At 49.0% G+C, this 27777-nt stretch overlaps 1 protein-coding gene across 3 annotated transcripts in view; it reads right to left on the bottom strand.

Moving 5' to 3' along the window:
• The window catches only part of GAB2 (GRB2 associated binding protein 2), a 99254-nt gene that overhangs the window by 8211 nt on the left and 63266 nt on the right, over nt 1–27777 (bottom strand). For 2 of the 3 annotated variants that reach the window (XR_010612506.1, XM_065678857.1), the window contains exons 3-8: nt 9744–9984; nt 6135–6721; nt 5059–5153; nt 4055–4334; nt 2492–2582; nt 591–693 (exon numbers count right to left, since the gene is read on the bottom strand). Coding sequence is in view for 2 of the 3 variants with exons in the window: in XM_065678857.1 (XP_065534929.1) it covers nt 591–693; nt 2492–2582; nt 4055–4334; nt 5059–5153; nt 6135–6721; nt 9744–9984 (1397 nt within the window). In the remaining variant the exon portion in view is untranslated. Of the gene's footprint in view, nt 1–590; nt 694–2491; nt 2583–4054; nt 4335–5058; nt 5154–6134; nt 6722–9743; nt 9985–10060; nt 10128–27777 lie in introns of those variants that run through there. The other variant, XM_065678859.1, reaches the window with a different exon arrangement.

The raw sequence follows: 27777 nt of genomic DNA, 5'->3' as shown, positions 1-27777 counted from the left end.
GCTGATGTCGTTCATATGCCTGACATCAGGCATGGGCTTTAGCTTTCCACAGGAACCACACCTCACTGAGGCCAGACCAGCTCTGGGATCGTCACTAATCACAACCACGCTGCGCAGAGCACAGATTTCCTCTACCCTTTTAGTTACATAGCCTCAAAAATATGCTTCAAGTCAGCAGCTTCACAAAGAGAGACAAATCCCCTCCCTGTAAGCAGTGCCACTCCCTGCTGCTGCTCCGATAGCCCCTGCCCTCCGCACAAGCATGATGTCAGCAGCTGTTAGAGGGAAAAACCCCTGAAAAATCAACTTATATTAGGAAAATACACCCTGACAGCCCATAGATGACTTTATCCCTTCTTAATTCCTATCAAAGCCAGGGATATATGTTCCTGTTCTCATATACAGTTAAAACCCCAGTGGGACATGTCATTTTAGCAACGAAAGCCACTGTTTTGTGCATGCAGGGATGTATGTAAGGACGAACACGACATGGTGCAATCTGAGTGCTTCCATGTCATGAGCTAGGAATGCGTTTGTAGCTCTGGGGAACGTGTATGTCCTGCCACATATCTTAGCTGTGGGGCCCTTACCATCGCCACGTAGTTCTCCTCGCTGTCTCCCGAGTCAGTGCTGGTGATGCTCTGGGAGGAGACAGGGCGACAGTATTGCAAAGAGCCGGCGTTGAAGGTCTGGCTGTAAGGACAAGGATCAATGCATTAAGGATGGTCGCATGTGCTGCTGGTCCATTCCCAAGGAGGGATGGGAAAGGGTAGCACCTGAGGGTTCCAAACATCACCATGATCAGATACAGGGACTGGACATGAAGAGCTGGTGGCACTGAGCTTCTCCAACCTGACCTTTCCATGGGTCATAAATCGCTGGGTCTTTCGTAGTGCTTTTCCTTTCTAAGACCTCTTAACAACACCTTGCTTGCTGTGTACCCATAACCCTCCTGCTATCAGCTACATGAATCAGGCTCCATGAGCTCTATTTGTCTCACAGGAAGCATTTAATCATGGAGCATGCAGGGCCAGCCTCGGTGAAGCTTCTCACCTCCTGCCCCACCACAGCTCCAGGATTTGTTTGCTGTGCAGGGCCCTATTCACATTTTAGCTGGAATACAAAACCTCCGAGGCATTGTTTTGCTTTCAATTGGCCAAATCTGATTATACCGAAGACCATAATGCGATCAGCGTCTGGCATTAAAGCTTGTGTCTTAAAAAGCTGTTTGTTGCCTTGCAGTAAAGGCAGGGTCATATGATTAGCTGATAAAGGAAAAATCCATTAGCTTCTCTGGGGTCGGATGTCTTGTCAATCAAAGCCTGCTCTCTGCTTCCTGGTGCAGTGATTTCAGCACACAGCACTCATGCCCTGCAGTCAGTCTCCACACAATCCAATTTATTAGAGGAGTCCTAGCAGCCAAACCTTGCTTCTGCCTTTCACTGGACAACATCAGGCCACGAATTAGCAGCAAGAACTGGAACAGTGTGAATCCTGTTATTTTTGGCCGGCAGACTTTGCTCTGAAGTGCTTTGGTTTCACTTTGCAGGCTTCCTTCAGGCTAAGCTTTGCTTTCAAGGCAACCAAAACACAGCTCGGTCAGACCCTGTGAGTCTCACCCTGTGTTTTGACATTCCAGAGGGGGGTTCGGGGGGGAAAGATGGATGGGAAATCATGCCCTGCACCTCCAGTGTGGCTGGGATGGGGTGGCGCAGCTGGGCCCTGAGTCGCAGTGGAGCACAGGACCTTTGTTAGAGCCACAGCTCTCCAGGAGTTGCCAGATCCCAGAGGTAGGAAATGTCTTCAGGAGATCTTAATTAGCTGCTTGGCCGCATGCTGGGCTTTCATGTGAAATCCCGACCTAAACCAATGTATTCTCTTGCCACCAGCTGTGATGTGAGGAGTGCGAATCTGGCCCTCACAACACTTGACTAAGCTCGTGAGGGGCTCAAGACAGGGGCCACTCTGCTTCAACAACATCTGGACCAGCCCCTAAGTCTGGCCATGATGTGACCAAGGAAACCCCCAAATTGCCGTGGTGTGGCAGGATATTTTAGGAAAGAATTACTCCATAAGTGTCCCTCTTCCCAAATAGCTCCTGCTGGTCCCTAATGGGGGTAAGTGTGTTGGGCAAGGTGGACTTTCATGCCAGCGCAGATGTTTGCGTGATGTTGCAGCTCCTGTTGCTGACATTGACAAAGAACACAATGAGGGCTGAAGGGGTCATCCAGCTTTTGGGGGAATTTGGGTCTGCATCCAATGCCTGGGCTCAATTCAAGCTTGATTTAAGATGACCCATGAGAAACGTGCCCTTAGTAAAAAGAGATGGTGGGTTAGAAGGAAGCAAACGAGCAGTGGACATCCCCCTTATACTCAGGCAGAGATGTCTGATCCATGGCAGAGGTGACAGCGTGTCTACACATGGACAAGTGCAAGATCAGAGATCTACAGTTGGAGCACAGCAAGAATTCACACCCCAACCCTTACTCACGTCGGCCTGGACCAGGATTTTGTGACTGGTGATTTGAAGGGAAGTTCATCGATGACAGTGTTGTTCCTCAGGTCCAATGGTGATGGCTTTGCTGGGGAAGAGAAAAGCCTTTATTCAGAGGCAGCACATTCCCACAATTCAGCATCCATGACTGGCATATCCCCACCAATATGCTGGTTGCTTCCCATACTCCTAATCAGACCCTCAGTCTTCCATGCTGATGGCAAATATCCCCAACCAAACTGCCTGCATCCATTTATGACAGGACTGGGGGAAAACAGTCAACTTCTCCCTCTGACCCACAGCCGCAGAGTGGATGGGTGGCCCCTAAAGGGGAATGTGCCTCCCAGGGAATAGAGATCTGCTAAAAATGCCCTAACTTCCAGTCATCAGGGAGCTGTGATAACCCATTAGATGAGGACAAGACCAGGCTCTGAAAGTCCTGAGCTGCCTCTGGCCAGAGCATTTTCCCATAGGGAATGGGCTGGGAAAGGATTGGGAAAGGATATCTGCAATGCAACATGAAAGCTCTAAAGCTCTTCTCATCACGGATAGTTCATTAGGTAGAATAGTGTTGCAGTCCAGCCCCAGTCCTTGCCTAGAATGTTGATGGGGTTAAGTGTTGACACATTAATGATGGGAGCCCTCCTTCTCAGCATCTTACTGATGAGCTATCAGGCAATGGTTTGGGGTGGGATTTGGAGGATGTAGGCAAAGTCCAGAGGGAAGAACTAGAGCCAGCCAGTAGGAAACAGAAGGAGAAACCTGGGTCATCTGAATGCAATGCGGAGATTTTGGGATGGAGTGCAGGGAGGGGTGCAGGCGAAGGGGGTGAGATCCTGCCTGAGACATGCATCTCCTGTAAAGGCCAGGAGGGGTTTGAGACAGGCTGTTCAAGCACCATGAAAGCTGCATTTGCACAACAGTGCTCCTGAAACAGGAAGGGGAAGATCTGAAGGTCGGACTGTGCAGGTGGGAACAAAGCACATAGAATCATAGAATGCCAGAATGGTTTGGATTGGAAAGGACCTTAACATCATCCAGTTCCAACACCTATGGGCAGGGACACCTTCCACTACTGCAGCTTGCTCCAAGCCCCTGTGTCCAACCTGGCCTTGAACACTGCCAGGGATGGGGCAGCCACAGCTTCTCTGGGCACCCTGTGCCAGTGCCTCAGCACCCTCACAGGGAAAAACCTTCTTCCTTTTATCCAATCTGAACTTCCCCTGTTTCATTTTGAACCCATCACCCCTTGTCCTGTCACTGCAGACCCTAATGAAGAGTCCCTCCCCAGCATCCTTGTAGCCCCCTTCAGACACTGGAAGCTGCTCTGAGGTCTCCACGCAGCTTCTCTTCTCCAGGCTGAACAGCCCCAATGTTCTCAGCCTGCCTCCGTACAGGAGGTGCTCCAGCCCCTGAGCATCCTTGTAGCCTCCTCTGGACTTGCTCCAGCATCCCACCTAGGGCTGTACTTGACTGTGCACAAGACAGCGGGTGTAGTCTGAAGCATTACAAGAGTAAAAGGGTTCCTGGAAAGACTCACCCATAAATAACTGTTCTCACCTTTCCGATCGGGTTTGAGGTTGCGGTTGACTGGTGGGGGCTGGATCTCACTCAGCCGCCTGTGGCACTGCGCCATGGCTCCTTTATGCACGGGGAGGGTGGCCGAAGACAACCCCACCAGGTCAAAGTGATGTGGCCCAGGGCTCATGGGGATGTACAGATTTTGGGCATTGTCGTTGGCTTTCTCAGAGTGGATCAGGGGTGAGGAACCGGGGTTCATGGGGACGTAGTTGTCCTCGGAGTCAGTGCTGTGGGAGCGGCCCACCGCTGCCTTGGCTTGCTGGGCGACAAGAAGGAGGATGTGCTGTGAGCATCAGATACTCCTCAGCCCCATCCCACTATAAACCCTTTCATCTCAGCATCACTGAACACACACCTAAGGTGGGACCAGCTCTAAAATCTCAGCACAGAGGCATGGGGTGGGCTGTCCCCTCCTTTGCCATCAGATTGCACTAAGAGGGTCTACCTTCATTGTTACCAAGGCATTACAACATCCTGAGTTCAGGGAAAGGTCTTAATCACCCAGACCTGAGCCTCTTCTTGTGATCAGAGTGAGCTGCAGAAGCATGCTCAACCTGGAAAGTCATTTTTCCCTGGGCTCTGGCCATGACTAAAACGCAATATGAAAGGCTGCTTTAATGTCATTTCCAGCTCAGGAAGTCTTAGAAAGTGCACAAAAGAGGCTTTTCTGGCAACACGTCAAAATTCAGTTCAGCAGCATCCCAGGCTTTCAGGAAGAAGCCAAACTCCTGGGTGCTCTTTTGGGACCGAAGCTCCAGGCAGATACCCCCTGTGGAAGCACCCAAAGCAAAGCTCTGCATGAGGTGCTGGGTAAGGTCGTTGTTCCTCCATCTCTACCCTGCAAGCCACCGTGGTTTTAACTGAAACCAGTAATAAACCCTTACTTGACTTAGGCTGTGAGGTCCAACCTGGCACCAACTTGTCTCTTAATCTATAAGGTATAAACTGTGCCTATAGTGTGGCCAACACCAAAGCCAACTCACCAGGTAGGAGTTGTACCCATCGTTCATCGACTCGACGGACTGCACAGCGCTGCTGCCTCCGTGCTGGGGGTATTCGTACGTCTCACAAGAAGAAGCTGAAACACAACCACAAATGCACAATGTGTTCCAGCCGATGATAAACAAAATCCACATACTGAGAGGGCAGTGTTTGCTCTTGGTGATGGAGATGCTGATGGGAAGGTATGGGTTTTAGCCTGTCATGGACTCCCTGCTCTGCTCCTTCCCAGTTAGCATCTCTTTGATGCATCAATGCACGTGCCATGTGGACCTAACCTGGTTCTGTCAATGTGCTGCAAAATCCCAAGGGTAAAGATGTCAGATAAGGTATGTCATGGTGACAAAACTGGGTTAAGGAAGATCTCTGTTACACCTCGCTCAGCAAATATAAGGGCTAGCAGCCTACAGTCAGGGGAAGATGGGGTGAGGATGGCGTGCTAAGCTCTTAGACTGGTCTGTCTACTGCTGAGCATGGGTCTGATCTCAGCCTTAATGTTGGGGATGGAAGAGGCATTTCAGGGAGCTGTGTGCATCATTTAGAGGATGTTTTCTCTCCAGCCACCCCTTCTAAGTTTCTTGGCAACTATCTCATCCTAGGCAAAAGGTTTGGAAAAGGCATGTTCATCCACAGCCCATCCATGGCCAATGGGAAGGGATGCTGGGTCTTGGAGATGTGTGAAATCACATCCCTGGTGAGCAAAAACAAGGCAGCTCCAGGCTGAAGTAAGTTCTTATAAATCTGGTTATGAATTGAAGTAAAAGCAAGGTAAAAATAGCTGAAATCGTCAAAATCTGGCAATGGGACAAGAAGGTTTGGGGTTTTGCTTCAAAGGACAACACAACCATGAGCCAGATGAACATCTCCAGTGCCAAACCTTGGGGATCCCTCTCCATGCCTGTTACATACAAGAACCAAGGCCAGATCCTGACTGGGGAGACTTTCTTTGTGTTCAGCCCCTTGGTTGATGCCAACACCCACCCCATCCCTATCGCAACACAGTGATCCAAGGCTTCTAGGTAGAATCAAGCCACCCCGAGCTCCTCACCCCCCTGTTCACCTCGGTGTAACCTGCTGTTCTCCACCGCTGGCAGCGTGTTTCTCCTGGGAATGGTGGCTGCCATCGGGACCAGCCCTAAGCTGTCACCAGGCTGGGGCTGCTGGGGCGGGCTGCCCCACCGTGGCTCCATCTGCCCGGGTTTTGGGGGTCGTGGAGGGGGTGCAGCGGGCGAGTCGCTGGCGGCCACGGCCAGAGCGTTGTGGTTCTTGTCCAGTGTAAATGTCCTGGGGATCTGGTAGACGGAATGCGGGGTGGTAGGGATGTCATAGGAGTCCGTGGAGAGCTCCCCAAACTCCTTGCATAGGGTGTTGTTGGGAGTCTTGAAGGTGTAGACCTCTTCGTTATCCGTTTCGGAGCTGGTGAGGCTCGACTTGGGGTGCGTGTAGGAGCCGAAGGAGCGCGGGAGGTCGTACGCACTGTCCCTGAACTCTGAGTTGTGCCGGCTGGGTTTAGGCAGGCTGTAAAAGCCATGGAGCTGCCCTCCAACCCCGTTCACACAGTGCCCGTTGCCCTGCGAGAGCTTCTGGACCGCTGTGTCGCTCCGCATGAAGAAGGCCGATCTTGTGGCTTGGGAGAAGCTGGCGCTCCTGCAGAGGAAGGGGAGAAAGGGGCTGAGATGACGGAGAGCAAGTCCTGGGGTGCACCAAGCTCTGCTGCCCCTGTTCGGAGCCATAGAATCACAGAATGGTTCGGGTTGGAAAGGACCTTAAGATCATCCAGTTCCAACCCCCCTGCCATGGGCAGGGACACCTCACACTAAACCATCCCACCTAAGGCTCCGTCCAACCTAGCCTTGAACACTGCCAGGGATGGAGCATTTACCACTTCTCTGGGCACCCTGTGCCAGTGCCTCAGCACCCTCACAGTGAAGAACTTCTTCCTTATCTCCAACCTGCTTCAGTCTGAACCCATCACCCCTTGTCCTATCACTACACTTCTTGACGAAGAGTCTGGGGATGCTTGAATTGGCCATTTAGGACTTTCCCCTCTCCCATCCTCAACTCCTGCCACCACGAAGCATCTCCCCATCCTGCAGGACTTGGGGAAACAGGAGAATCACTATGGAAGTGCTGGGACATGAGGGGAATACGCAGAAGAGCTGAGCATGGGTTATAATGATACCTGTGAGCTGGCTGAAGCAGCATGGAAGAAGATAATACGGCAAAGCCCCCAGAAAGGGTCACTCTGCCATGAAGAGCTGATGCATATGCACCAAAAGAGGGTGAGAGGTAGCCTTGGGCTGGGTCTTTTTGCTTGCAGTTATAACTACGGATGTGGTTCTCAGCAACCTCCTCTAGTGGAAGGTGTCCCTGCCTGTGGCAGGAGTTGGAACTGGATGAGCTTTAAGGCTCCTTCCAACCCAAACCATTCTATGATCCTAACTATTCATGGGTCAGTCTTTTGGGGGCCATTCACAGCCAGAAAGGGCTCAGCCAGCCCCACTTGAACATCTCCCCACAGAATTGTTCTGCCCTGTACCACAACACTGGGATAAAGTGCAATGGTTACGGGGAGTGTTCAAAGTTGCTGCAAAGCGCCAGCCCTATGGGAAGAGCTGGGAGACGCTGGTTTACCCTGCTCTGATGGGGTTGGTGCTGTGCAGGGACAACAGGAACTCTGTTCCATGGAGCCAGCACGAGATGGCGCTCAGAAATAGGGCTTATTGGGCAAAACCCAAGTGATGCTGTGAGGTGACAAACAACCCCCTGCAGCCCTTGGAGCTCAGTCCTCCCGGGAGATGTTTGTGCTCTGGCAGGGTCCTTTCGGCTGAGGACTTGAAGCATCTCACGGGTTAATTACACAGCATTGCCCACCAATTAGCTGCTGTTACCCTCATTTTATGGATGAGTAAAGTAAGAGCTCGGGAGCTGAAAGCAGAGGGATTCCCAGCGGTCCTGCAGCCTGGCCCTGTGCGCTGGGTATTGATCAGGGTGATTAGTTCTGGTCCAGTTGCAGAAGCTGCTGCCGGCCAGTTTGTCTACGCCCATCAAAGCATCACTGCTTGCTCCATCCTCCAGGTCCCCTCCTGGGGTCTCAGTGGGTGGCTTGTGGATACCCACAGAGCTGGAGTGTCAGAGAGCCTGTTCTTGAACGCTGCTCCATTAACCCCATCTGAAGTTAGTTTTGCTGAGACTTTTTCTGTTGTTTTCGGGTAGGGAAAGGCAGCTGCAGCAGGAAAGCCCAGCGGAGGCTGCAGCCTGGGCTCTGCTCTCACCCCGCGCCAGCTGGGATTTGACTGCCTCTCATTCCCTGCCTCCTTCCCTCATTCCCCATCTCCTCGTTGCTCCTACGAGCCAAAACTCTCCATGTCAGGAAGATCTCCTCGCTATTTAAGGCAACTGTCTGGGTCTGGAGGAGGGGAGCTGTGGCTCACTGCGATACCACACTGTGCACCACGGGATGCCACAGAGCACAGCGCGCTCTGCAAGGGATGAATGGCAGAGTGGTGCAGTCCCTGCACATCCCTCTGGTTGTGGTTGTCCTGGTTAAAGGTGGGAATTAGGGCCCTCTCTGCAGGATCACAGTGGTTGAGGATGGAAAGGACCCCTGCAGACCCCAGATACTCAAGATGAGCCACCTAGAGCTGGTTGCAGGTATCCAGAGCTGAGGTTCTTATTTCTCCAGCCTGTTGAGGTCCCTCTGGTGTATCAGCATGAACCCCTGGTATATCAGCTACCCCTCCCAGCTTGGTGTCATCAGCAAACTCACTGAGGGTGCGCTCTGCCCCATCAACCAGACTGTTAATGATCATCTTCAAGGGGTGCCACGGAGATGCTGCGAGGGCTGGAGCAGCTCTGCTCTGGAGCCAGGCTGAGAGAACTGGGCTGGGGCAGCCTGGACAAGAGAAGGCTCCTGAAGGGGAGACCTGAGAGCAGCTCCAGTGCCTAAAGGGGCTGCAGGAAACCTGGAGAGGGGCTTTGGACAAGGGCCTGTAGGGACAGGCCAAGGGGAATGGCTTGAACCTGCCTGAGGGGAGACTGAGATGAGCTCTTAGGCAGAAGCTCTTCCCTGTGAGGGTGCTGAGGCGCTGGCACAGGGTGCCCAGAGAAGCTGTGGCTGCCCCATCCCTGGCAGTGTTCAAGGCCAGGTTGGACACAGGGGCTTGGAGCAAGCTGCTCTAGTGGAAGGGGTCCCTGCCCATGGCAGGGGTTGGAGCTGGATGAGCTTTAAGGTCCCTTCCAACACAAACCACTCTGAGATGCTATGTTAAACAGGACTGGACCCAGTATTGACTCCTGGGGTACACTGCTAGTGTTTGGCCTCCAACTAGACTTTGTGCCACTGATCACCACGTTCTGAGTCCAGCCATTCAGCCAGTTTTCAACACAACCCAGAAAGCCAGGAAAGCCAGGAACATGGGCTGTGGCCACTCTGACCAACTCCTCCCAACCGCAATGGGACGAGCCCATCACTCAGAGCTTTCTTTACCTGGGTTTTGCATTTTTGTCCCTCCCTATGGCAGGGGGGTTGGAACTGGATGATCTTAAGGTCCTTTCCAACCCAAACCATTCTGTGATTCTATGATTCTATCACTGTGGATGTAGGTGGGTTGAACCGCTCACCCCCAGCCCTCCCTCCTCCTTGAGGTTTGCTCCCAGACTCCAATACCTCGCGTTCTCCGACTTCCTGCTCATACACTGGTGGAGGAACAGGTAGTCCTGGGGGGCACTGGCGGACAGGGTGCTCTGGAGGTGGCTGGCGGGCGAGTCGAAGGTGAACAGGGTGGGCTGGCTGGAGTGGGACGGTGCCGAGGACTTGCGCTCCCGCAGGAGGTGGTGGCTGGCACTGCTGAGCTCTGCCGGCGAGGACCGCGGTGCGTGGTTCATGGAGGCCAGGCTCCTCAGGGTGTCTGTGTGGGGAGAGAACACACCTTGAGAGGATGCACGCAGGGACCACACGTCCCGTGTTCCCGGGGTTTTCCTTACTTAAGTGCTCCAGCGTTTATGGAGGTTGGTGGGGTTTGTGTATGGCTTTGATTGATGCACTCAGCAGCAGGTTCTACTTGCAGCACTATAGGTACCTATGCAACTATAGATACCATGTAAAGAAATGAATATATTACCATATTGTAAAATATTACCATATTTTATCATGTTTTAGCACATGCTCAGTGCCCTGGGGGGATGTATGGGGGATGTCAGTCCAATCCACAGGGAGCCCAATGGGTTGTTACACTTAAAATCTGGTTACAAAGGAAGAGAAGAGCTTTCACACCACAGCTTCTGTGTGTATCTTTGCTTAGAGACCTTTATTAAGAGGCTTTAGAGATGTGATCCCTGGCAGTGTTCAAGGCCAGGTTAGACATAGCATTGGGTGGCATGGTTTAGTGTGAGGTGTCCCTTGCCCACGGCAGGGGGGTTGGAACTGGATGATCTTAAGGTCCTTTCCAACCCAAACCATTCTATGATTCTATGACCCTCGTCCCTTTGCATAAGGACATCACTGCTATCTGTTTACAGTTGGCTAAACATGAATGTAGACAAACATAATAACAGTAGAGATGAAAATCATTCCCACGTTCCCCAGTTCTCTACTAATTTTGTGATCTCAAAAGAGTTCCTGCTCCTTTCTGCTTGTAGAATGGATGCAGACCCAAGGCGTGACTCCTACTGCCTGCTCTTCAAGGTGAAATACACTTTCAGATCTTAAGCTCATCTCAATGGAGTAACAACGCAGCTGCTCCAGCCTTCTATGAGAGTGTGCTCCAATAATTTGAATCCTGGATGAGTTTTAACTGCCAAGCTGTAAACCCCCATTATAAAAACACCCCAGAAACCCCACAAATGGCAATATTTGGGAAAGCCGATCCATTTCTGGCTGCAGAAGACAATGCATGGTCACCTTGCCATGTGAAATCCCCTCATTGTGATTCACTGAAGTCACCCTTTATAATAGCTGTGATTTACACTTACTTGGTGCTAATGAAACCACAGAAAAGCCCAAAACCTAACAAACCCCACATTTTTCCCTGGGTAAATGCACCCATTTTCTGGCCACCACTGATATAGCGACTGCTCCCAGGTTTCTCCCTACACAATTTCCACCTGCTCTTCAAATCTGACTTCAGACACCCGTAAAGGAACCTGCTCCGACACTGGGACAACAGGGATTTTATAGATTTCCAACCTCTTTTTTCCATTCCTTCCCTGAAATCCCACAAATTTTGGGTCTGACTGCAAGGAATGTGTTCTCGAGAATGGCTGTCACGGCTTGGACAAGGAGCTGCTTCACAGGGTGATTTTTCACTGACTTCTGAATGGTGTCAGGATGCAAAATCAATGCTGCTCCTTCACTGCCGGTACATTTTTTATCCTGGAGCCACTGCAAACTTCACCTGATGCAGAAAAAGTACATTAATAAAAGCCAGAGAGCGTGGCTTTACTCTGTTGTTTGGTCTGTGCTAAACACAGAAAGGATCAATATTTAACATTGACATTAATGGCAGGGGATGAGATCTTAAAACTCCCATTCCTGTCTTCTTTGCATGGGCATTAAGTATCCCTTGGTGCTTTTCATGGGAGTAAATGGCCATCTCGGTGTCCTTGGACAAAACAGTGCCTTGACCCTCATTCTTATTAAATATTTATCCTGTAGTAGTGCAGATCCCCATTGGAAAGGAGTCTTGAGACCTCTGCGAATCCCAGATCTTAGTCCCAGATCAAGTGCTTTGAGTTCCATCAGCATGGTAGAGCCTGTACCCCTGTTCCTATCAAAGCCAGGGGGGCTGCACCCAAAGAGCTTCTCAGGAGCAGCCCAATGGTCTTGCTGCCTCCTGAATCAAGGTCAGGAACTGCACATCACACTGGGCTTTGGCCAAGACTCTTCCAAGGGTGGTGTGAGGATGGCAGGGTAATGTTGTGTCCCCATCCCAGCATTAAGGTCACCTCTGGGGACAGCTATGAACTGTGCAGGGTTGGGGTCCCTCTACCTGGAGCAGTCCTCCAGCACTATCCCTGCGGGCTCCACACTTGCCATTACATGGAAAATCTGTGACAAGCCAAAATACACCCAGGAGTTAGAAATTACACGGGTTTATTTGTGCCAACACAGCCTAAAGGGAGAGATAGGGCTGCACATAGGAGACAGTCCCCAGCATCGCCCCAGAGCCCAGCAAATGCGAATCACAACACTTTGAGGAGCCCAGGGAATCCCGCACTGCCAGGAGACCTGCATCTTCTCCCCAAAATCAGTCTGATGTGGGGAAACCAGTGGGAAAATCACATTCATTGAGGGGAGGATGAATTACTCCGTGGTTACTCTGACCACGTGAAAGAAAACAGGAGATGAAGGGGAGCAGGCAGCAATGCCCAGTAAAAGCACGTCGCTTCCCTGGGGGAAGCCACTCTATTGGCATCCACATTGATTTTCAGACTGAATTCCCAGCTCGCTTCCCACAAGGACCCGGCCACTGAGAGCATTAGTGGAGCCGATTCAGGACTTGTGTACTCCATTAGGTCTGTGAGATGAGCTCCGTAATAGCAAGTGAGAGATGGATTGCTTCGTGGGGCTGGGAGGGGATTGGAAGGGCTGGGATGATAAATCCTGTGGCTGCAGAAGGGGATTGCTGAGATTACTCTGTATTTTTCATGTTGAAGGGGGGTTTTGCAGTAGAAATATGGGCAGCTCATATGCCCAGGTCACACACTAATGATGGGTCTTGGTGGGGGGAAGAACAGGAGGCAAGAAAAGAAATTGAGGCAGGAAAATAGTATTTGATGACTAGTACATGCGAAAGGGAAAGGTCAAGATGTTTGTGCTCCTCCATTGGTTTGAAACAGGAAGAGGTTGCCGTGAGGGTAAGGCACACAGTGAGCCAGAGGTCCCAAAGCTATTTCAACTTGCTGCAGTGCCCAGCTCCCAGGCAACAAGGACCAACACTCATTTCCCATTTCCATGTAGGACATTCAGTGAATAAGCTCCAGGTGGTCCCATCCAGACACCTCCAGGCATCAGTTCTACCTGCACCATAACCAAAGATGCTCAACTCAACCTCACATGAGCCATAAAGAATGATGTTTCTCTATCCCTCATGGCCATGACTAAACTTGTGGCCCTCCTTTATTGAACAGCATAGATGTAGCCTTCAAATCCTTTGGCTTTACATTGAGAACTTGAGTATATGTTGAGGGAATGTATTAAATACAGCCAAGAAGGGATAAGATCTTGTTCCAGTTCCTATTGCCATTCCCAGGGGGGCAGAGTTAAGGTTACGTAGCGAAGCCATGTGGGAAGTGTCATCTTAACCCACATTTCCTGGCTGGCTCTTCTCCGAGTTTAGGGAATTGGACTCTCACGGTCTGGAAAAGGCAGCTTTGGGACGCCCACAACTTAAAACTCAATGTCAGCAGCACGACTTGCATGAGTACATCTCACTGGGCTTGTGCTACAGATGCTGTGCTGGCCCCTGTGAGAAAGCGAGCCAAGAGGCTCAGTGGGGACAAGCCAGCACAGCCATGCAAAACCCTGTGGTGCCAGGCCAGCTGGAGGCTTGGCACTCACTAGTCCAGGTTAAGATGTGTTTTTTGGGCTATGTTTTGCCGTAAAGAGGGAGAAAACCTCCTCGTGACTCCATCCCCAAAGCAAAGATACACAACTGCGAGCACACGGCCGGCAATGGGATGGGCTAGGCTGGGAGCCAGGAATGTTTTACGGGATGTTTTCAATCCCCCAAAGCGGTATTTCCCTCCTTGCTGACAGTTGTGAATTCCCCTCTCAGAGCACTGGAGTATTGCTGTGTGCCTGGACTTATGTGAGAGAAACAATTACTCAGGCTCCTTTGGAAACTGTTGCTTTCGGAATGGCCTTTTTCACCAGAACCCAGTCTGCCTTCCTTGCTTGAAGACAAAGGCTGGGACTACAACTCCCTATATCCCACTGCTTTGAAATGATGCCCATAGAAAGGCAGCGAGTTTTGGGTCAAGCTCCCGTCAATGTTCAAGGCCAGGCTGGAAAGGGATTGAAGCAACCTGGTTTAGTGGAAGGTGTCCCTGCCCGTTGGAGGGGGCTGGAACTGAATGACCTTAAGGCCCTTTCCAACCCAAAGCAATCTGGGATTCTGTGTTTGCTTGGGATTCTGTGTTTGCTTGGCATCCCTGAGCAGCACGGAATTCTCTGTGCTGCCCACACTGCGCTGGCAAGGATTGAGTGGTCCAAGGGGCTTCACAAATAAGGTCTTAGTTCTACCTTGGCAAATAGGGCCACAAACCACCTCAGACCATGTCACTGACTTCATACGGGTTAAAACTTATGGCCAGTGAGGGACTAGGAGAAATCTACTAGAAATAATCCCTACGAGGGCACAGGAGCGCTCTCATCCTCCCCACTTTTTGGAGCAGCTCCATCGTTTATTAGCAATAAATAGGGGGAACCGTCTCCCACGGGAATCCGCCTGCGCCTCCACTTTCACTGCCAGCTCGTTCCTCCAGCACAAATACAAAATAATAATGAAAAAAGACAAACAATCCTACCAAAACATCCTTCCCTCTGCTTCTCCTGGCAGGGAGAGAACAAACAACACGTCCGACGGATGATTCACCATGCCATCGCGCTGCCAGGAGGCCCTGGAATGCCATGAGGATGAGAATGGTACCCAAGGAAGGTTTGTTTATCGAGCTTGCCCTATCGCCTCTGAGTTGGATGGCATTTGGAAAAGCTGTTGTCAGTCTGAGGATGCCTTGGATGGTTGCCTGCTAAAGGTTTCCTCCAGTAGACTAGTGGGAAAGGGTGTCTGGTGGGGATAATCTCCCCTCTCTGGTTTCCACCAGGGTGGGAGCTGTGTGCAAGGATGCAAGTACCCCTAATATTCAGCATCGCCTATATTTTGGGTGCCAAGCAGGGGGAATGGAGCTCCCCAAAAGCAAGGATGGGGCACAGATGCATCCTGCAGTGCAGAGAAGCTGAAGGATGGGGACATTCGGCTTTTGAGCTTTTCTTTTCCGGTTATTTTGCTTTGAGAAACCGGTCAGGACAGACTGGATAAGGGAAAGGAGGAGCTTTATGGCCAGGGATCTGCTGCACAAAGGGGTAGGGGCATGGTTTCTCTTACCCAGTTTCAGCCATCTAAATGATATTTAGCTTGAGCTGCTCCCCTGACATTTCTTCTACTGACAACAGTGAAATCCCCCACTTATTTGAGCATGCAACACAGGATAGGGGAGAATTACCCATAAAAGAGTTGATGAGAGAGACAGGGAGACAAGGATGAGTGGCAATAAATAAATAGCATCATCTCTGCCCATTAGTGTCAGCGCTCTGCTTGCATCTGTATGGAACAACTACAAAATAGTGGCAATGCAGGAGCGTTCGCCTCGGAGAAGCATGGGAACCAGGGGAAAATATCACAGCACTGGAGAGTAAGTGAGAGAGAAGAGAGGGAAGAGAGCCAAGTCAGATCATCCTGACCTCAAAGCATTATATATCTCAGTTATTTTAACAGCAATCAATTCTTTGAAGGACAAAGGGGCAGGACAGAGAGAGACTGCAACAGGAACGATGCGATGCTTCTCCCTGGAGAACACAGGTTTGCTTGTGTGAGATGAAGCCGTGCCCAAAATCCCATCTCTGCTCCTTGGCGGCAGTGACCCAGCTCTGTATTATATCAGCCCTGCACATGGTGGCTACCCTTTAAAGAGCAAAGCTGCCGCTCGATTGTGGAGCTCAACCTTTTGAGTCAATATTTGGAGGTCTAACATTTGGCCATAGGGGATGTCTGGTGTGCACCTATTTATTTTTGCTATAAGGGCTTCAGTGCTGCAGATAAAAGCAGCCCTGGCTTACACACAGCCTTGAGCATCCCACCTGGGACATCCTTATCTGAGAGTGGGACAATGACCTACGGCTGGGGATGAAGGACAACCCCAGGGTGGCAGCGTGGGCTGGGACAGGCTTCATTTGCTCCACAGATCTAACCCCATCTCTGACACTCTGCTTCAGGAATCATCATCTCTGACATTGTAAAACCAATTTGATGAGGGACTAAATGGGGAGAAGAAAAGACAAAAAAGAAAAGGCTGGAACAGAGAGAAAGGACAAAGATGGAGGGATGGAACTTTATAAAACACAAAGTGGTCTCAAAGAGGGTATTTTTGCCTTTTTCAGGGTAGGGATAAGGTGGCAACACCAAGGCAATGTGGATCATAGAATTATAGAATAGTTAGGGTTGGAAAGAACCTCAAGATCATCCAGTTCCAACCCCCCTGCCATGGGCAGGGACACCTCACACTAAACCATCCCACCCAAGGCTTCATCCAACCTGGCCTTGAACACTACTGTGAGTGATGGAGCACTCACAACCTCCCTGGGCAACCCATTCCAGTGCCTCACCACCCTAACAGGAAAGAATTTCCTCCTTATATCCAATCTAAATGGATGTGAAGAATTAGTTGCTTTTCTGACATATGTACTTTCTATAGATGCCAAGGGCAACCTTAGCAAATCTTGCTGGAGTCTGTGGAGATGAGTGCTTCAGGACAAGGCTGAAGCTGTTGAAAACGAAGAGCTATCATAAGAGATGACACATTTCTATGAGAAAGGCTGTTTTTCCCTCTTCAGAGACAGCCCAGCATCAAACTAGGTTTGTCCCTGTGTGAAATGAAGCTCTGGCATCCTGTTTTGGAGGATGTCATTGGTTCTTATTATTGGTTATTATCATTGGACAGGACCTTGAGCAACCTGGTCTAGTGTGAGACATCCCTGCCCATGGCAGGGGATTGGAATGGGATGATCTTAAGGTCCTTTCCAACCCGAACCATTCTAATTCTATGATTCCATGATGATGATGATGAGAAATTTTGGAGTTTCCTAACTGGCATTGCCTTGGACTTCATGCCAATACAGTCTCACCCGGTGCCATGGTCTGACATGCCACCAACGAGCAGGGTGAAAGCCCAGAAGCTGGCTCACCATCGACTTTACACCACCCAACCCAGGAGAAAACTTGCTTTTAAGTCCTGAGCAGATTTCTTCTCACCCTCATTGTTCACTGCGAGCAGTATGTGGGTGCCATTCCTCGCTTGACCAAACACGGGTGCACGCCTCACTTAGCAGGGATGGAGAAGTAGAAAGGATGAATCCCAATCTAATCCCAGCCAGGGCTTCTTAACGGCTTGCTTTAAATTTTATGGCCCTTTTTATGGCGATGGGAGCGTGGGGCTTTAATGCTTCAGGAGAGCAAAGGAAAACTTTTGCTAGGAGAAAATGTGAACCTGCTTTATTATGCATGATTTAGTACCATTTCTATTCAAGGGAGCACACAGGAGGCCCAAATATTTGCACTTTGTATTATAGAAGAACTGCCATTCCTGGCTCTTTACAGAAGTAATTTATTTCGATCTCTCCTTACCTTGGGGGAGAAACATTATAACTTCCAGTTTGCCAGGGAGTCAATAAAGCAGCGGTGCTGCTAAGGACCTGCTTCACCAACGCTCAGCAAGGCAGCGATGGAGAAAAAAAGAGGATCCCCACATTTTTCCTTTCAGAGCCCCCTTCCCCATGGGTACATTTGCATCCATGCATGGGACCAAACTGCAGGAGTTTGGTCCCATTTTTCTCTTCTCTATCTTGATGTTATTAATATGAATGTTATTAACATTCATGGGGTTAATGTTATTTTTTGCTCCCTGGGTGGTATTTTAGCTGTTGGGTTAAAAGGAAAGGGAGGTGGGTGCTGTGCAGGGGGTAGAGGGGAAAATGGGAACAGGGGGGTGGTGGTAGAGCCCCAAATTCCTCACATAGCTTTGGGTGAGCCCGGCATGCTCAGACAGGGCAGTATCAGCCGCATCAAAGCCAAAAGAGGAGACAAAAGAAGTCATTAACCCTCATGGCTGCAATACCACGTCCCTGAACCATTGAGCAAAGCAGCCCAGGGGTCAGTGGGAGCAAGGGTCAGTCCATCCCCCAAACGGATGGACACTCAGAACAATAGATTGGCTTCGTTTTCTTTCTTGCTGGAAGTTCCTCTCCCTTTTCCATCTCTGCAGCCTTTACACTCAGAACAAACCAGTCTGCAAAGGTTTTCCATGCAATTATTTTTCATCTGGGGGTATGGGCATACCCTGTCCTCATACTAGAATCATCTAAAGAAGTCCTGAGGTCAAAACCTCTCCTAAAGGTAAAATGCAAGAAGAAAAATCACTGCAAGCGATGGGAGGATTGTAGCTTGCACAGGTACAATTCTCCAGCTGGGCTCTGCCACACCATCACTCCAGTAAAATGCAAACAGCTCAAAAAACCATCCTGGATCTCTCTACCCATCATTAAAACACGAGTCCTGCTCATTAGGCAGTCTATTAACAGTGCTCACTGAAAGCAGGGAAGGAAAAGGTCCCTTCCAAGGAGCTATTCCCATTGCCATGAGGTTAAAAATGCCTGAGACCCTTAGAGCTTTATGCATTCAGAAATCACGAATTCACCAGCAGTAAAGGTCATCAGTATCAGCTAGAACCTGGAGGTTTTTCTCTTCCTTTTCTTTTAAGATGCAATGATGGCAAAAGGACTTGGAATTTATTCCCTCCGCATCGCCATAATCAAATAATATGCTAATGCTATTAGCATGGGACCCTGCATCGCAAATGACTTTAGAATCATATTCTCTTCCAAAATACTAAAGTTTCATTTAGATTGGTCTCCACAGCAACCAGAATCAAACTGGAATAATGTTGGATGAAAATGTTCATGGCTGGGCATAAAGAAAGAGGAATTTCACAGCAGGGATTGAGGGGAGAGCCATGAAGACAGCTTGAGCCTACCAAGGTTGGTGGGCTTGCGCCAGTCATCTTCCACCCAACCAGTTATCAGCTGTGATAATGAACACAAGGACAGGATGCTCGGAGGTCCTTCTGGACATGCAGGTTCATTTTGTCATCGTATCATAGAATCAAACCATTCTACGATTCTATGACAAATTGAACCTGCATGTGCAGGACCACAAAGCATCCTGATGGAAAAGGGGTAAGGAGACAAAAGGTTCATGTAGATATGAAGCCTGAGGAGGCTTTCTTGGTCCTCCTCCCCACCTATACTTTCTAAGTGGCGCTAGGGGAGATGCGTATGAGATCTGGTTTCATTCATGCTAAATCAGTTCTCATCTGTTAAACTCAAACCTGGCTATTCGCAGATGGCCTGAGGGAAGATAGTTGCTGATCTTGGGCCAGACTGCTGTATTTTAGGGTTGTACAAGTATAGACTATGGAGAAGGTATTTGCTGCTGGCTTTCCTCCACCAAAACAGGAAATGCTGCTCTTTCCTTCATCTCATCTGCTCTGCTCACAAGCTCACTACGATGGGCATTGCCTCCCATAAGGATCTAGGATGGGAAGGACCTGCAGCATCCTCTGCCTAGTGCCCACCAGTTGATTGCATGGTTTTGTCTCATTGAAAAACACTCCCCAAGCCCATTTGAAAATGGCCTGAGCTTTGCAATGCTATGGCTGGAAAGCCACTGAGTAAAAACCAGCTCTAATTTCCCTATGAAAAGGTTTTCCCAGCTGCTCCACTCATCTTCCCTGCACTTGTTTCACTCTGTGGTCACCATTAAGTCAGTGCGATCCTCATCCTGGTTGGGGCTTCTGGGCGTACCCCTAATAAAATGAGTATTAGCAACGTGGCCCACAAAAATGCCTTTGAAAGCAGTGTCAGAAAGTGGGAGTTATCTTGCTTGAGAAAGGCTGGAGTTCAGGCAATGAAAACAGCCCCAACCAGTCTCTCGGTTCTGTTTGTAATTATCTGGGCTCCGGTGGGTGTTAAAACATCTGTACTGGTTTGGCAAGGAGCGGGGAGCAAGACTTGTGCCAAAGGCAAGGACTGGCGTGGGTTGAAAGCAGCACAGCAGTGTAGTGTTCATGCTCAGAAACATGGGGCTGGCAGCCTCTTCCACAAGGTCAGAGACAGCCCCATCCCCACATTCCCCATCAGCCATGGTTTGTATCCCTAGGGACCATCCCAAGAGCTGAAGGAGGTTAAAGGAGATGCAGGGTTGGTTGGAGCCTCAATCCTGCTGGGTTTAACATCCCACTGGTTGTCATCAGTTCAGTTCCACATTATGCTCTTGTGTTTCTTACTCCATGCGTGACGGTTTCCACCTGGACACTCTGCATCTCCCCATCATATCTCGTCATGGACAAGCACATCTCTTCCTACTGGATATTTCTGTGCTGAGAAGCAGGACAAGCTCCCATTGTGGATGTTGCTGCTTGAACCTTGTGCACTAAAGCATGGGCTGGTTTTGTGGTTATTTTGAACGCACAGCAACAACAGCAGAGCTTTATACGGAGCGCAATATAGAGCTTGGTCCTCAAGAGAATCGGGCAAGGCAGATTTATCACAATCTCCTTTAGGGTAATATTTCTGGATTCTGGCATTCCTCATCCCCTGACTCAGGACCAAACCGTCCTCTAGCATCCAAAGACCGAGGCAAACCCTCTCTGCCCTGATGGGCTGGGAACCATCCCATGGGCTTATTCAGCATCTCCTCACCCTCCTCTTCCTTGCTCAAAGTGCGGTGAGCCCACCCTCAAAACCCACAGGAGCCAGATTACATTATCACCCATTCGTGCACACACCACAGATGGTACCAGCACCCAGACCAAAACCAGCATCTCCTTGCCCAGTGCATCTCCTGTGCTTTGAGCTTGGCTTAGGGCCAGCTGAAAATGTTCTGACATCCTCCAGCTGGGAAATGCCATTTAATCAGAATAGGAGCTTGCCAAGGGACTGCTTGAAGCCAGAAATTACCTTTAGAAGATAAAAGTGATTTGAAAGTAAAAGCGAAGAAGGTCAAGGTGTTTTGATTCATTCTCATCAGAGTGGATGGGTTTTTTGGGGGTGGATTGCCCTTCTTTGACCAAAGATCGTCATCACATGCTTTTTCGATGTGAAAACGCGATTCGGAGCGGAGCCCTTGATTTCTTCTGAAATTCATTCAAATTCAGACTGAAAAGGTGTGAGTGAAAATCGACACTGAAAGTGCATGAAAATGAATTCCAGTGAGGGGAAAGATGAACATGTCGAGTTTTTACCACCTCTGAAGTGGAGTTTGTGATGGGCTCATCACCAGCTCTGCTCGCTGCAAGGGCAGCGTTCCCCCAGCATCAGCGTGTTCAGACTCCATACGTGCAGCTTCTGAGAACTCTTCCTTCCACACAGGAATGGGATTTATTTTGTTTCGATTTTAATTACCTAGATCATAATTAAATGTCCAGACTTGGTGTATTTGGCTGCTGAAACAGATCTGAATAAGACCCAATACTTGGTGCGCCTCCCATTACTATCAGAGTCCTTCACTCATGGATGAAAAGTGGTTTGGTGACAAACACGCAGTGCACTGGATCTGTTTCTCTCTGCAGATGCTGGGAAGAATAAGCAGTGATATAATGGATTTTGGCTGCAGCCACAGGAATGCAGGAACTACCAGGACCAGACCGGACCAGAAGGCAGCCTGCTCCAGCTTTCCATACCCAAATGCTTCGGAGACAGCTGAGTACGTCACAGGGATCACTCATGCAGCAACACACCCACAGGGAAAACTGATTTGTGCCTTGCTTCGTCATTTATAAATTATTGAGGCAGATATTTTAACTTATCTAATACAACTGAGGGCATTCTTGCACTCATGGCAGTCTTAATTCTTTAAGCCACTCTATCTGTAAAAACAACCATTGTGTCATGCAGGTTTGTGAGCACAGGGCTGGTTTTCCCTTCAAACTGCACCAGGAGACAGCAGACAGCAGTTTGTATTCTCATTACTGAGATATGTCAGTGTTTTTTTTACTGCGAGAAGCAGTGTTTGTCTAGGACATCGTGGACTTATCTGCATAAAGCTATTTGTGTCAGGCAGAGGACAGGGTGGTCCTTACAGCTGCGTGCCAAAGATATTCAAAGCATCTGCAAGGCTGTACGCTGAGTTCTTAAAGGTAGCAGAAGTGGGGGGAAGTGAGTTTCTGGTGCACTACAGAGAAGCCAGCAGGATCTCAGGCCCTCGGAAGGAGTTTTGTTGATGCCAAAGAACAGATACAACGGTATTTAAAACCTGTAATAAGCTGTGGAAGCATGAATGAGTTTCAAGTGAAAATCATTGACTCCTTTTCTTAGACTCACGGGATGAAGTTTGGGATGAGGAAAGGCCACAGGAGTCAAGAAACTGGGATTAAGACAGGAAAGACAAAGTTTGCCCTATCAGGAGACAAATCCCAAGTGAGGAAAGCAGTGTTTTTACCTGGAAGATCATGTACTGACCAAGCTTTGACCCTAACGCTTATCATCAAAGCAACCATCGAGGAGCAAAACACTCATCACACAATTTATGGATTTCAAGTGGGTATTTGAGAGACTCCATCATGACTCATTGGAGAGCAATGTGAACCGTTATGGCAAGCCAGCCAAAATAATTACCCTCATAAAGGCTTTATACCAAGGTTGAGCCTGTGCAAAGTATATGCAAGCTCGAGGGAACGGTTTACAATGTCAGACAAGGTGGTGCTTGGCAGGGCAGGTGATGTGCTAGGAGATAGAGGTGAGGATGGAGCCACAGGCAGCGGGATAGCCGCTCACCACACTTTAACAAGTGATGAGGTAAGTACCCAGAAGCCTGCCCAACACTTCAAAAGGAGGATTTGTTGTCAGTTATGAAAAGAAACCAGCAAATGTAATGAGTCACTCGACTCCAGCTTACTTTCAAAAGCAATAGCATATAACAACAGGGGGAGTTTATATATTTGGCAGGAAAATGATGGAAGGCAATCGTACCAAAAGCTGGCAAGGAGCATTGTGCTGGCCAGGATGGGTTTTGGTCATGCAGAGCTGAAAGAACACATGATGAAATCTTTGAGGTGAAATGTTATTTTCCATCTTAATAAGCAGATACAAAGGGTGGCAATCAGTCAAAGGCGCAGACGAGTCAGACACAGCCTTTGGTATGTGGCAATGACCAAAAGTATGAAAGGATGCTGGATGCCCAGTAAGAACTGAGTAATAAAACCTGCAATTAAAACTAAAACCTGTAATAAACTGTAAAAATGTGAATGAGTTTCAAGTGAAAATCATTGACTCCTTTTCTTAGACTCATGGGAAGAAGTCTGGGGATGAGGAAAGGCCACAGGAGTCAAGAAACTGGGATTGAGACAGGAAAGACAAAGTCTGCTCTATCAGGAGACAAATCCCAAGAGACCTGCCAGAGCTTCACCACCCACATTGGAGCAGCTGGAGGATGAGGAGGGACATCACACAGAGCAAAAAGGGTAGGAAAACACGAGTCTGGACTTACCCAGAGCCAAGGGGTATCAGGCAATACTCTGTGATACAGACTCAGATGGGGCAATGTCTCATCTTTTGCTCTGCCCTCTCACCTTTTGGATGCAAACAGGGAACAACCCCAGTTTTACCCGCTGGATTGCTGATGTATCTTAGCTCCCAACCATACTCTGAAGCCTGGAATTTCCCTGCAGCATACATTCATTAAAATCACAGAATCATTGAATATTTGGGTTGGAAAGGGCTTCTGGAGATGTTCTTGACCAACCCCCTACTCATAGGCAGATACAACAGCTCAGGACTGTGTCCAGTTCATAGAATCATAGAATCACAGAATAGTTAGGGTTGGAAAGGACCTCAAGATCATCCAGTTCCAACCCCCCTGCCATGGGCAGGGACACCTCACACTAAATCATCCCACACAAGGCTTCATCCAACCTGGCCTTGAACACTGCCAGGGATGGAACACTCACAACCTCCCTGGGCAATCCGTTCCAGTGCCTCACCACCCTAACAGGAAAGAATTTCCTCCTTATATCCAATCTAAACTTCCCCTGTTTAAGTTTGAACCCGTTCCCCCTTGTCCTGTCACTACAGTCCCTGATGAAGAGTCCCTCCCCAGCATCCCTATAGGCCCCCTTCAGGTACTGGAAGGCTGCTATTAGGTCTCCATGCAGCTTCTCTTCTCCAGGCTGAACAACCCCAACTTCCTCAGCCTGTCTTCATATGGGAGGTGCTCCAGCCCCTGATCATCCTCGTGGCCTCCTCTGGACTTGTTCCAGCAGTTCCATGTCCTTTTTATGTTGAGGACACCAGAACTGCACACAATGCTCCAGGTGAGGTCTCCCAAGAGCAGAGCAGAGGGGCAGGATCACCTCCTTCGCCCTGCTGGTCACGCTCCTTTTGATGCAGCCCAGGATACGGTTGCTTTCTGGGCTGCGAGCGCACACTGCAGCCGGCTCATGTTCATTTTCTCATTGACCAGCACCCCCAAGTCCTCCAAACATGGAGATTCAGGTTTTGTTTAGTTTAGTTTTGTTTTCTCATGCTTAACTATAAGTATTTGCCTCATCCTCTGTGGCTTAAAGTGATTTTAAGTATGGACCTAAAGTGATTTTAAGTATGGACCAACAATTGGATGCCATGGGGCATCCATGGATCAGGTGTAACCCCACAGCCCAAGTAATAAATCGCCAACATGACAGCTCTGACATCGTTCCACACTAAATAATGCAGAAGTATGCTTGAGAAGCAGGCAGTAATTATAACTGAGGCACAGAACCCAGCGAGGGAAGAAGTGTTATCTTTACAGATAAAATCAGTAATAAATGCTACTGCATTCATAAATAAAGATCAGTCTGGAAACAAACCCTGAGCGGTGTCATGGAAAGTTCACAGCAATCGACAGCTTCACGGCTCCTTCCTGCTCTGGGTGCCTTCACTCAGAGGCTTTAAAGGCTTTAGAAAGCTTTCCCTTTACTCAGGCTTGGGTTTAATTGTAAATATGAAGCAAAACAAAGCAGTAAACAACGAGGTATTGGGGTCTGGGAAATGAAAGTCTTAAATCTGTGCTGGCTTTTATCAGGTTTTACAAAGTGGTGCTCGGGGGGTACAAACCATGGCCCCTCTCAGAGGTTTGGAGGGAACAATGTGGAATACATAGCAGTAAAGGAAGGGGATATACATTGTGTTTTGGGGAAAAAAGTGCCACACAATGAAAAAGTACCCGAAACGATCCACTGCTAAGGTGTGATTTTCTCCCTTATCCTCCAACTTGGTAGCACACACATTTTGGGGTCCTGTGTCTATCACATTTCCCAGCCCCTATATGTTGGGCATTTCCTGCAGACCCACATCACATCCCCATACCCGAGCAGCTTTGTAGGCATAGGATACAGCTCCATTAACCTCAATGTGGTACAGCTGGGGGCTAAAACACTCTCAGGACCCCTCTGAGAATAGAAATGCAGGTGAATGTGAGGGTGATTTTCCTCCCAGCTGGATGATACCCAAAATACCTCCTTCTTTCCCTTGGTTTTGCTTCACCAGTCGCTTTGCTCCAAGCCCATCAGCTGTTTTTTGTTTCCAAAGGCTTTGCATGGGTTTGCTTTTTGATGTGATGCTGATACCATCTGCTGCGTTCGTTCTTCCATGGTCAGTAAGTCATCCTACAAATTCCTCAGCGCCCATTACACTAATGGGGCTGACCTGACATGCACAGCGACTTATGGTGATAAAAGCCAATTATAAACCCAAGAATTACTTTAAATGGGCTTCTGATTCTGGGTACCTGGCCTAGGAGACAGCCCTGAGCCGTATGAACGCAGCTTGCCAGCCTCTGCTGGGAAACCTGTGCTGCAAAGGCTGGGCAATGCTTTTTGCTCTAAAAAAGTCCCCAAACCTCTTGAACTTCACATTTCTTCCTTCCCTCCCAGCTCAAATCCCAGCCCCAGCTCAGCAAACTCAGTGGGACTTTGGCCAGGAAAGGGCAGGATTTTCCCTAAAGGCCCCAGTGCTCCAGTTCCATATTTATCTTCAGTTGGATACCCTTGTGCTGGGTTCCTGCTGGGAAACAGTTAAGGACTGGAGAATTTGGCTGTGGGTCTTTTTTGACAGTTGAGCATAAATTTTCTCTCTTGCTGGTTGATGGGTTTATTATTTGCAGCCACACAAGAGCATTCTTTGTCTGGAAACCTGGTGCTCCCACAAACGGCAGCATCCTCTGCATGTTCCTATCAATACCGGGCTAAAGGGGGCTCAGCTAACGCATATCTCCCTGGTGTCTGTATGGGATAGCAGAATTACGGGTTTGCAAACACAGTCCCACTTCTACAAAGTGTCCACAGCCACAATAAAACCTCTAAATAATGAAATCCTAATAATTCCTAAATTTCCAAATCCAGTATTGCAAACTTCAGTTATTCAATTGCACCAGAGCCCCTAAAGCCAGAAGCTTGGTTTTCTAATTGTGTAGATACCTTAAGACCTTTTCTTTATCCTAAAACCCTCTACATCCTTGCTTCAAACCTTTTCTTGGCACTCAGATGGGCTAGAAATCTGCTCATGGTATAGAATCATACAACAGTTTGGGCTGGAAAGGACCTTAAGATCATCTAGTTCCAAGCCCCTGTAAGGACATTATTAAGGACAGCAACTATCACAGCAGTGCAGTGTTGACTCTGGTCCTGCAGTGCTTCTGGTAACACAATATGATGAAGAGCTGAGTACAGCAAGAAGAATAAGGTATGAGAGGATAGGAGAGGTTCATCCTCATCTGCTTTAAACAAAATGGTGACAATTGACACCATTTAAAGATCCAGATAGCTCAAAGGTCTTAACCGATGGGTGGGATTCACCTCAGCGGAGGTTTAGGACTCTGCAAAGTGGATGTGTCCACCTGAGCTCATCAGTCCTGGTTCCCTGGAGAGCCAAGGGAAAGAAATGAGCACTTTCGGAGTGCAAATGATTTGCTCATTTTAGACATCTTTATCCATCTTCTTCCCCAAAATGGGCAGTTTATAACCATCAGCTCATGTCTCACTCTCAGTGATATTGGTTCCCAGGGAATCACAGCAAGGAGACCCTGACTGATTGGTAGAGATCAGCAATGATCTCCCTCTGTTTCTGTCTTCTAGGAAGCAAATCCCACATTATCTGTGGCTCTCTGCTCTTCACCAGACTCAATAGCACCTCACCTAGCTTATGTCCGAAGGGAAAGAGGGAAAAAAGGAGGGGGAAAGGCAGCAGGCACTTAACTGCTCTCAAGCTGCTCCTTTGTGCCAAGACCACTCCATCTCCGGTATTGTTTACACTGAAATAAAAGCTGAACAGTGTCAGATCTTAAAATAACTTGCTGTTTGTGGAGCAGGAAAACCAGGGTCAGGGAAGTTTGGGATGAATTTAAAGGGACAGGATCGCTAAGGGATGAACTGGGATTCAGGCAAGGAGGCGTTCACATGCACCTAAAGTTCAACCATAAGCTTGGTGCAAAGTGAGCTGGGGTTACGGGTTCTTCCCTATTCATTCCAGTGAGGCTGGGATCAACCCAACTGGATCAAGCCTGGGGATGAGATGTGACATCTACATTTGTCCTCCCAGAGTGAATCTACAGCCGTAGCTCTTTCTCTTGTTAGGAAAACTCGGAACATGGTAGAGATGGATGGGTGGGATGGATCCAAATGCCCTTGAGATGTGCAACCTGTGGGACTAGATGCGACATAAGATGTTTTAAAAGAATGAGCTTCATGTCGCTGAGTGCAGAAAGCATTGATGAGAATACCAAGGAAAAGGCTACATCTATATGTATGGTAGGATGTTGGGTGAGAGGAAAGGGCTCAAGGCTCAAGGACTCCACATTGATGTCCCACTGCAGGCCACCTCCAAGTCCCAAATGGTGCAG

This window comes from Lathamus discolor, chromosome 4, assembly GCF_037157495.1.
Source record: "Lathamus discolor isolate bLatDis1 chromosome 4, bLatDis1.hap1, whole genome shotgun sequence".
In the NCBI taxonomy this organism is placed as follows: domain Eukaryota; kingdom Metazoa; phylum Chordata; class Aves; order Psittaciformes; family Psittacidae; genus Lathamus; species Lathamus discolor.
The sequence above is the reverse complement of the archived record's forward strand: the minus strand, read 5'-3'. Positions and strand labels throughout refer to the sequence as shown.